This window comes from Harpia harpyja, chromosome 3, assembly GCF_026419915.1.
Source record: "Harpia harpyja isolate bHarHar1 chromosome 3, bHarHar1 primary haplotype, whole genome shotgun sequence".
NCBI classification, from domain to species: Eukaryota; Metazoa; Chordata; class Aves; order Accipitriformes; family Accipitridae; genus Harpia; species Harpia harpyja.
In genome coordinates, this window is record NC_068942.1 from 37469080 (window position 1) to 37479674 (window position 10595).

Genomic DNA, 10595 nt, shown 5'->3' on the forward strand with positions numbered 1-10595 from the left:
ATTCCATCAGAGAGAAGTTTTATAATAAAGTCACACTAAGGTTAAAAGCAAATCTTTCCTTTTTTCAATATAGCATGTGTTTAATGTTAATATTAATAGCGAAACGTCCTGTTTCCCCACAGAGCCAATGCTTGCTCTGCAGTGCAGAAACTCTTTTGTGCATCTTCTAATCATATTCCTTCTTGAATTTTCACGTTCTGATGCTCACCAGATTCCTCTCAATGCTGCTTGTAAAATATCCCTCCTGACCTGCCCTGGGCAAGTCTCCCCATGTCCCATTTTGAGTCCCATCAATGGATCCGTTGCATATTGCCCTGCTTACAAGTTTGTGGTCCTTCTCACCGCAGCTTCATATGATGTAGCCTTTCTCTACTCTGCTGCTATGCATATTATTATACGGCCATCATCCCTCCCCTGTGCTAGTCGTAAGCTTTTACTACACTAGTAGTAAGCACAGTCTCATTTGTTTCTCTAAGCAGCAAAGGTTTGTGCATTTTTTTCATGTTCCCACATGTGCAAAGGAGAGCCTGACTGAACTAGGGCCATCCTTCTCAAGTCAGCCCATCTTTGAAATATGACTCTGAGTGATGGCTGTGAAAAAACATTGGCCAGTAAAGGTGGTCGGTAGTGACCGTTAGGATTTATTTTATTTGGCCTCTGCCAGCAGTAAGAGAACATACAGCACATTCCCTGTGCTGAACGTGACAGAAATGTGGCATGAGCATAGAAGGGCCGTGTAAAATGATGATTTTCTTGAGGCAGGTTATACTTTTAATTTTATTCATATAAAAAGATATTGATAAGCAGAGAGTCAAGACTTAGGAAGCTCACAGCAAGACAGTGTGGTGTTTGTGCAGCAGAATGGTTTGGGGGGAGGTAGTGAGAGGATTTTTTTTTTTTTCTTTCCCCCCTTTATAAGCTGGTGGTCTTTTGTCTTTGCCTCAGATCTGAAGGCAGTGGGGAAGGGAGGGCACTCTGTGCACAGAATGGGTGCCCCATTCCAGCTTAGTCTTTGAGACCGTGCCGCCATGGGAACAGCTACTGCTCCGTAAATCGGTTGCAGCCTGGGGGGGTCTGGTGCGTTACGGTTATTACAGCTCTGCTGTTAGGAGTTTTTAGAGAATTCCTTTGGTTCAGCACAAGCAGCAGACTGCAAATATGTTACCTTGCAGGATAAGGTCGCAGTGGTTATTCTAGACTTCTGTGGCATCTGGCGGTGTTTTGTGAGATAAAACTTGAAGGGGAGCAACTTCTATCTTTCTTGAGCTTGTCTCCTTGTTTGTGTCACCAGCTTCCCACTCTGTCAGAATGACTGACAGGAAGGGCTTAAATGGGAAGGAACGAAGAACGTCAGATCCCAACATAGCTGGAGATAGCTCTACGCAGAAGTTAAACTCAGTCTGAAAATTCTTGTGGTTTGTTCTCGCCTCAGGTTTCTTCTGGGGAAAAAAAACAACAAAAAAACCAAACCACCCAAACCCCACCCTTGTTTTGCTGTTGCTATGTATTTTGGTGGTAGCTCCTCTGGCTTGGTAACTACCTGTGGCTAATTTTGCTGTCATCTTTGGGTTAGGGTGAGGCTGGATGGCTGGACAGGATGTCCATGGGGACAAAGGTGGTCTTTCAGTGACCCCGTGTCGGGAAGAATTCTTCACAGTAGCAGTTTAAGGTCAGGTTCAGATGTGCTTTTCTCTTCCCTGTGAAACGAGTTACTTTCAAGGTGTGTGGTGGTAAATGCACATTTAGGCAACCTAAATTTCTTGGAAGCTTTCCAGGTGGGTTCCTGTGATGGTCATTGCACCAGTCCATATGGCTGTGGCCTCACTGGGTGCATAAAATGAGACAAAAGAGAAAGATACGCTCTATCTGTTCACTTTCCAGATAATGTTCAGTACAGCTTTCTCTTGTATAGTGTTTTACATCCAAACTAGCTCCCAAACACTCAACAGAGTTAAATTATTAAGAGCTGAGGGAGCGAAAGAAATGAAGAGACAAAAATAAGGGAGAAAAGAGATGTTTTCGGCTGAGATTTGACATGAGAGGAAGAGTCAGTGAAGCAGAGTGTGGTGGTGGGGTGAGTGAAAGTGGTGTTTGCGATGGTGAGCTACGGTGATCTTCAAGTCCAGTTGCACTCCCAAAGAACTGATTAAAAGCAGCCTCTGAAGAGGAGAACTGTTAATCAGCTATGGGAGTACCAGAGTTTCTCTTCCTTTTTAAAGGAGGTTTTGGAGGGTGGAGACCCTTTTGCATCTAGAAGACCCCCCATAAAATAACATCTTCCATGAACAATAGAGAGAGGCTGTGAAAGAGCTACTTGACTTACATACAGGAATTGCTCTTCATGTGCCCTTCGGAGGTCTGGATGGGAGAAACCCTGAAGGGATATTTGACTCTTTTCCTTAGTAAATTGTCTTAGCAGGCAAGAAAGCAGGATGGTAGGAACAGATGAGTCCAGTGGCAGGGCTCTGGATGGAGTCAGGATGTTTGGATTTTTAGCCCCAGTTCTGACACTTAATAGACAAGTCGCTTTTGTTCCTGATACTTCTGTTTCCTCAGACATAAGGCAAAAACTAAAGAACATGAACCATCCATCCCTCAGTTGAGCAGCTGGGGCTCTCTTGGCTGGAAGGCACCGTGGAAGTGGTGACTGTACCTACACTGCAAGCACTGTACTGTGTCAGGAACGTTAGGATGCTCCAGGCAGATGCAGATGGACAGGAGTGTGTCCTGTTTTCCAAGCAGGCACCACGAAGCCAGCTTCTTGCACAGCGTTCAGTATTCTTGAACACAGCACTGCATGAGAAGGCTGCGTGACCCTCCTGGCCAGTGCTGGCACACTTGTGTTGTGTTGCAGAAATGCCTTCTTTTTGTAAGTCCCCTTCATCTGGCTGCAGTAATCCCAGCCAAGCTATATTTTGAACCAGTGTGACAAAACAGCCCCACTTCATTCACTAGCACGTAAATGTGTGCATGCATGTGCTTTTTCTGTATGGGAGATGTTCCCCCCCAGAACAGTTAGAAAAACCACAGCTGAATGGGTCTTTATCATTTGTGACTGTGGCTGATGTAACTGTGTTGTCAGAAGTGTGTGCGAAGATCTAGTTTTATTAGTAGGTCCTTTGCTCCCTTCTGAATAGTTCTTGCCATAGTACTCCAATGTGCACAGACTTCATCAGTGCTGTTACTAGCTTCAGCGAAAGGGGGGCTGTGGGCATGAGAGCAGGACTGTCTTACTGACTTTTATCCTCCTTTGTCAGCAATTTTTTAAAAGAAGAAAGATGCTTCTGCTGATGGATTTTTTTTTATTTTTTTATTTTTTTTTTTACATTTTTCTGAACTTCAGATGCTCAGGACAAACAGTTTAAGAGCAACAAAATGGAATCAGTTATTTTCCTGGCAAACTTACCCTTGCAGCACTAGGCTTTGTTTTACGCCAAGTCTCGTAAAAATCGCACACAAACTCTGAACAATTTCCTCTGGGGTTGCTGCTGTCAAAATAAAGGTTTCACTTTATATTTAAATGACTCTTTTGTTTTAGGCCCCGCCAAAGGCAGTCGGCTGGGATTATTACCAACAGTAATATCAGTTTCAAAGTCCGCACTTTAGAAACAGACAAGCATAAAAAAAATGCGCTGCTGTCTCTGCAGAGTAGGAAGCTACGTGGATAAAGTATGCAGAGAAAGGGAAGGAAAGGAGAACACTGAGGACGTATTTCAGCATCTTCTAACCTGACCTTCCCTCAGTGCACCAAATTCCCAAAGGCAAATGCCATGTCCTCTGGTATTTTAATATTCAAAAGCAAAAAATGAGTTAATATGTCCCATAAAAGTGATTTAGGAATTTAGTGGCATATCTAATTAAAAGGTAGTGAGATTGAGCTGCCTGCATCATTCAAGTCTTTGTGACAAAGTTTTACCCGTATTGATATAGTCATTAAATTTGGCCTTAGTTTGTATTTGTAAAAGAGAAGTCACTATTAAGTGGCATTTGGAGGTCTTTTAAAGAGTCACTACAGCTTTCTCTTTTTTTCCTTAAATTTTGTGATACAGTTACAAAGGAGACAAGCAATTTTGTGTTTGTGCTTTTGTGCCCACGCATACATCTCATACATTCGTATGTGTATGTGCGATATTTCACGTTGCATATCAAGAACCTGAAACAACTTGTAGCAGTATACATTACTGCATGTGCAGTGCTGTATGAACAACAGGGGGAAAAAAAAAAGGGGGTCTTTTTCAGGCAGCTTAATTCCTGATCCTGCAAGTATGCAACTAGAGCAGTGCTGTACCCAGCAGAGTCCAACCCCCTTCACTGAGGCTTTGCAGTGGCAGAGAGATTGTGCCTGTGTGGATCACAAATCACAAGGTATTTTGGAGAAGGGACCACACAGGTCAAAACCTGTTGGGAAACCTGAAAAGGGGATTCCTTGAAGTTTTCATCCTGAAGTGATAGAAAGGCAGCAAGGTTGAATTGGGGTGTTCAGTTTAACAAGACTATTAAGTTTGTACATTTACCAGTCCTCCAGAGAGTGATGCTAAGTAAATGTAATTTCAAGGTGTCTAACTTCTTGAGAAGACTCTGAGCTAAAATGTTCGTTCAGTTTTTCTATTTTACTGTAAATGTAAACAGGAGTAAATGAAATTCCATTTGTTTATATTGTTGACCTTAGGAAAAATGTTTAAATTATCTGAACATTGGAAATATAAAGAGGATTTTTTTCTTCATGTGTGTGGGTTAGTTTAGATAATCTAAAGCATTGTCAGGGAGATGGTCTTTTTCCAATTCATGAATCGAACATTTCATATTCATTATGTTTTTTACTTCCTTTTCGTTCCCAGAAAGTTTCATATTAGGGCTTCATTCTGCTTTCTAACACATGGAAGTAAATTCAGAGCAGTTCCCTTGTCATTAGTAGGAAGTTAACTGGTTTAAAATGAAAAGTGAGGGGAAAATCGTGCTTTGATTGCAGACCTCATGAAGGATAGTAAACTAAAACTACTATTCGGGTGTGGATTTGAAGATATTTCTAAAATCTGGTTTAGTCCTGTTTCAACTTAGGAAACACTTTCAGATAGCATTGAAAATTTTAAAAAAAGACCAACCTTTAAGTGTAAACATTATCTTACAAGTATAGATATAATTCAATCCCTGATTTTTAATGAGCAACAGCTTTATTCAACAGGTACCATTGACCATGGATATAGTTATGGTTCAGCCAGTGGCTTTTCCCATGTTTCCCTTCTGAGGTTTGCAAAAAAAAAAGAACAAAACCAAACCAACCACACAGCCCCCAGCATTCGCAGAAGGGAACTTTGGGAAGCGCTTGGGAAAGGTGTTGGCAGTAGCCTTTACATTTCCATCTGTCCGTGCATTTCAGCTGACCAGAGAGTTTTTCACCAAGGAGCTGAAGAAGCATTACCTGAGGAACAATGACACGGACGTCTTCTCTTCCACCTGGAACTCCGTTATGATCACAGTAAGTCCGGCCGTGCCCCGGTCCCATGCTGCCCATGGTCAGCAGCCATCAACACGGTGCTCAGCCCGCAGCCTCAGCTCACCTAAGGGTCAGCCTGCTTCAACCATCCTGTCGCATCAAGCGTAGCATCGGGGTTTGTGGCGGTGGTGGGAGGGAGACGAGAATTCGGTTGGCAGCCAGTCTTTCTCAAAGCAAGCTGCCGTCAGTCCTGAGAGAGACGCTCCCAGCGACTGCGTCAGTCTTTGTGGTTTGCCAAAGCCTGAGGCGTTTGACCTGTGGGTAGCCCCAGCTTTCAAACAGTGGGCACAGAAAGCTGCGGAGCGATCTGCAACTGAGTGTCGCTGCCTTTACCCTGGACCTTTCACCTTGCAGACTACTCCAGAACTATCCCGAGCTAAAACGGCAGCCCAAAACTGGTGCTAACTAATGGCTTTTTGTTAGCTCTTGTGAAATGAGTTGGGAGGTGTCAGATTAAGCAAGAGCATGCCTAACGGTATATTTTCAGTATAGAAATATTAGCCATCAGAATTGACTTTGTTATTACAGTCCTAATCAGGCAGGTTACAGATGGACTGTCATTGGAATTGGAGTTGCTATTATTCACTGCAAGAAGGGGGTGGGTGTGTGTGTGTGTGTGTGCGTACACATGTGAACCTAGTGCTCAGTACAGCCCATGGTGTATCTCTTCAGGAGTGAAGAGCAGGATGTCAGGCTCTGCAGATGAAAAGTCAATTTTAATCTTAAAAGAAAAAGATGATTGCTGCCCTTCATGCTGATTCAGGACTTTAATAAAGACATTTCCTTTTGCTGACTGAAAGGAGACAGAGTCAGAGTATGACTTGAATCCTTAAAAAGGACCTGACTTGAATCGTAAAAAGGGACTTTACTTGAATCACCTAGCAGTGCCTTTGAGCAGCAACAATTCTGGCCATTAGCTATGGGGAGGGTGGGCTATTGGGAGCCTGGATTGTACTGCTGGCTCCCTTACAGACTTACTGGGTGATCTCAAGCAAGTCATTCTGGATGTGCTCCAAAGCCCTGCGTAGTTCGTGGCAATATTCCCAGTGGTACCTTAGAGTCTACATTATGACACGGGAACAGTGGGACTTTATAAAAAGGCTTTGATGAAACAGAAGCTCCAAGGTACAAGCACAACCCACTTCTTTGGAAACAACAGTTGTTTTGTCTCTGCTTTGACTAAAGCTTTGATCACTACAAGAATAGGTCTTTGGTAGATTTCTTATATCTGCTTTCAGCGCAAAGTGTCAACTCTGTCTTCCTTTCTTCTCTGTGTCGCTCCCTAGTTTGCCTGCTGTGGAGTGAACGGACCAGAAGATTTTGAAGCTGTCCCTCATCTTCCATACTCCTCTTTGGAAAAGGCGACACCAGAGGCTTGTTGCCAGCGAGAACTCCAGAGCCGGGAAGGGATGTTTGTCAACAGGGAAGCCTGCCTCACAGGTGTCGAGAGGTTCCAGAACCGACAGGTGAGGGAAGCTGAACAGCAGGAAAAGGAGTTTCACAGTGGGCAGCGAGATGGCTGCAGTGGTCGTGGGTAGCTAGCGAAACTGGCACGTCATGCCATTCTGCCTGCAGCTCACATCCTAATTACACTTCTGCTGATAGCTTTTGAAGTCATGGTACATGTCTGATTTTGAAAATCCCCTTTCATTGTGTGCACTGCTAAGTCTGTGTTGTGCTGTATCAGCAGAAATATGAAGATATTCCCAAGGGATTGAGAGGTGGAGTGGAAATTTACATCAAGTTTATTGTGTTTCTGAAGGTTAGTACTATCTCTGAGAAGTTAATTAGCAAGCCAGCACAGGTCAGGGAGGATGGAATGGAGTTGGCTCTTACTGGCTGCGCTAGTGGCTCCAGTTTCGTTCACAAAGATTCCTCATCAACGACATATGCAACCAAGAGATCCAGGGTTAAACAGCCACAGAAAACCATGTCTGTTTTCCAAGGAAGAGGAGTGTTGGAAAGCTGCATTTCTCTGCTCTTTTACTCTTTATAGTAGAAAAAGGGCATTGCTTTTGCCAGGCCTCTCGACTTGGCAATTTTTCCCAATACTGGACTGGAACAAGACAGTTCAGTGTAATGTCATTGACACTGATACTGCAGTCATGTTTCCTTACAATGTCACCAAGATACAAAATTGAAGAAACTTTCTAGCAAAGTTCCTGACTGTGTTCACCTCAGCCTTAATAAGCCAGCTGAGCTCTGTACTGACCCTATGCACAAGCCTCCTTTTCTCTCCAGACTAAGCAGCAGTCCTCTTCTCAGCACTTGATAACAGATTGTGAAAGAGAGTAAAGGAGTTTGGAAGCAGCGTGTGAGCTCTTCCTTGCCTGGCAGCTGGAAATGTTTGGCGAAGGCACTTCGGGTGAGAGATCATAGCAGACAGCACCGTGCTGCTTCTGCCAGGTCTGATTGCTGTGAATAGATGGGGAAGGGAGAGAGAGATGACAAACACCAGGGAGGGAAAGAGAAACGCATTTTGAGAACGAGCGTTAAAGCAGATAACAGATTTAGCTTTCCCTGAGTGGTGATGCTGAGGTCTACCACTTCTATGGAAAAGGAAGGTTTCCTGTGAGCCCTTGTCACCGTGGTATTGGTGGGAGAAGCTGCGTGCACAGCGAGTGTCACCAAGCACGCAGCGAGGCACTTCTGTAAAATGGGATAGACGCTCCCAAGCAACTGATGGCTGAATTCAGGCATTCTGGGAGCAAAGTCAGGCTCTTGGGACACTGTGCTGGTAGGACAGTGCTGGCCACGCTTGTGCTCACCCCTGTTCGTAGCCAGCTGAGCTGGAAGTTGGGTTAAGGTTGGAGTTCTGGCAAGCACCCAAACATTTTGTTGCTAGGCTAGATGCTTTTCCTTGAAAATTGGTCTGAAACATGACCAGAACAGAGCTGCTGCTGAGCTGTCCTGTGTTGACAAGAGCGTGGTTTTAACAGCTCGGTTACTGCCCCAGTGGTGTGGGCTGCCTGGGTCTGCCTCATGAGCGGATCCTCTCTGTGCTCTCCCTCGTTCTCATCTGGTTGTGTCTTACTCACGGTGAGCAGGGTCTGGCATGGACACCGGTACGTAACTGTTGTGCTGTCTCTGCAGTTCAGACACTTTCTTTATGGGTGGAAGGAAAAAAAATCAGGTGATTGAAACATCCCAGCAGTATGGATGGGATTAAACGTGTGTGTGTGAAGTATATGCTCAGTGGGGAGGAGAGCTACCTTTTACATTGGACAAACTCCAATCTACTTTTCTCTTTACATGTGACCTATTTGCAGAAATTTGCCAGTGGGTTGGAATTTTAGGCTGGGAGAACTGAGGCCGGGATAAGCTGGTGATTTCCAAAAACATCGAGAAACCATTGTGGAAGATCTAGCCGCTGTTAATTTTATGAGCTATAATAAATGACATTAAAGATGATGGTCGCTATGCTGCATCAGTGGAAGGATAGCTGTAGTGCATGGCCCTGAGTTCGTAATGAAATTAATTCTCCTATAGCCAGAAGATCAGCAGGTGGTCATCCATGCTCCTTTGGGTGAAGGCATGGAGAAAAGGTCCTGGGGTGTGAAAGAGCTGCTGGCTATGAGAGAGGATTCAAGAATCTCCTGCCTCGGCTTTAAAGAAACCGTCCTTTTCCCTAGCCAGCCCGGGCTGCCTGTTGTCTGCCCTCAGGGTCCTGTCCTCTGTGCTTAGTCTCTGCCCTTTGCAGAGGTAGTGCCTCTCCCGTGCTGCTCCTCTCTGCCCTGCAAGAAGTCGCAGTTCCTCATGGTCAGCGAGGGGTTGTGGATGTGAACCGTTCCTATCCCGCTACAGCAAACCCTTCCCCTCCCCGGCTCTGTCCCGTGGGTCTCTGCCTCCCGTGCTGTGGGGCTGGGTGAGGGGGTGAGAGGGAGCCGTGCTCGTGGTGCCTGGATCTGAGAGTACCCCTGGTACTAACGAGGGCTACGCTCTGAGAACGACGCAACGTGCTGCTCGGGCATGTCTCACCACTATTTTATCCTTCCTAGGGCTGCTACACTGTGATCCTGAACTCCTTTGAGACCTACGTGTACCTCGCAGGAGCCCTTGCCATCGGAGTGTTGGCTATCGAGGTACTTACGATTGCGTGACTAGAAGAAAAGCGGTGTCGGTAGATGTCCAGCAGCGAGGCAAACGGGCAGGTGCTCCCCCTTGTCGGGGGAAAACCGCTCCTGCAAATCGCGAGCAGGTTATCCACTTGTGGTTTTAATTACCTGGGAAGAGCTGGGTGCTTGGTCCTTTGCCACAAAAGGCGGGGGAAGAACGGGTGCGGCAGGCCGGCAGTGCCGCACGCCTGTAGTGCCGGCTTGCCTTGGGCTCGCCGCAGAGCTCGTGCCCTGCCACGCTGGCCACGGGGGCTTCGGGGGCCCACCGCCTGCCCCGGGACCCCACGTAGTCACTGCCCTCATTGCAGTAGCACCCCAGCAAGCTGACTAATGTGTCATTTGGTTAATGTGTTCAAACTTTGCCTCTGCTTTCAAAACTTCTGTTTAGAGGCTGAAGCCGTATTGGCTTCAGAGCATCTTCATTATCCTGCATCAGTACCTGCTCTTTGCTGATGTTTCCCAGGAACAGGCTTCCACCAGACATGACATTAGCCCAGAACCGATGTCCCAGCAGCATTGCTGGGGCAAGGCTGGGTGCTTTCCCCAGTCCCCTGTCTTGTGCAAAGGAGAGGGATCTGGGCAGAGAGCCCCAGCAGCCCCCACAAATGCCAGGCCGTTCCCATTCCAGGCAGTGGCAATGAATGTGCAGAGCAGGGACCGCGGGCCCTGCTCCCTTGCGACACCGAGGGCGGTTTGGGAACGAAGCCAGGCTGGCTGCTGTAACCATAAACCGTTTGGGGGTGGGCAGGGGAAGGAGGGGAGGGATTGCCTTCAGGGGAAAAAAAAGAAGTTTTGCCGCAGCCTGCTCCCCTGGGTGGTGAGAAGGGTCCGCTTCGCTGTGTCACGGACTGCTGGGCAGGAGGGAGTGACGGGAGTGGTCCCAGGGCCAGGGAGGGCTTTGCCGATCTTCTGGAAGATGCAGCTGACTCTTGTGGTTCTCTGTTTTGTTTTTGCCCTTTTCTTCCCTTCCCCCCCCCCTTTCCCAG

At 46.4% G+C, this 10595-nt stretch overlaps 1 protein-coding gene across 5 annotated transcripts in view; it reads left to right on the forward strand.

The window, feature by feature from the left end:
• The window catches only part of TSPAN18 (tetraspanin 18), a 132886-nt gene that overhangs the window by 118627 nt on the left and 3664 nt on the right, over positions 1-10595 (forward strand). For all 5 annotated transcript variants that reach the window (XM_052781934.1, XM_052781930.1, XM_052781932.1 and 2 more), the window contains 3 exons: positions 5378-5476; positions 6781-6960; positions 9493-9576. In XM_052781934.1, the coding sequence (XP_052637894.1) occupies positions 5378-5476; positions 6781-6960; positions 9493-9576 (363 nt within the window). The remainder of the gene's footprint in view (positions 1-5377; positions 5477-6780; positions 6961-9492; positions 9577-10595) is intronic.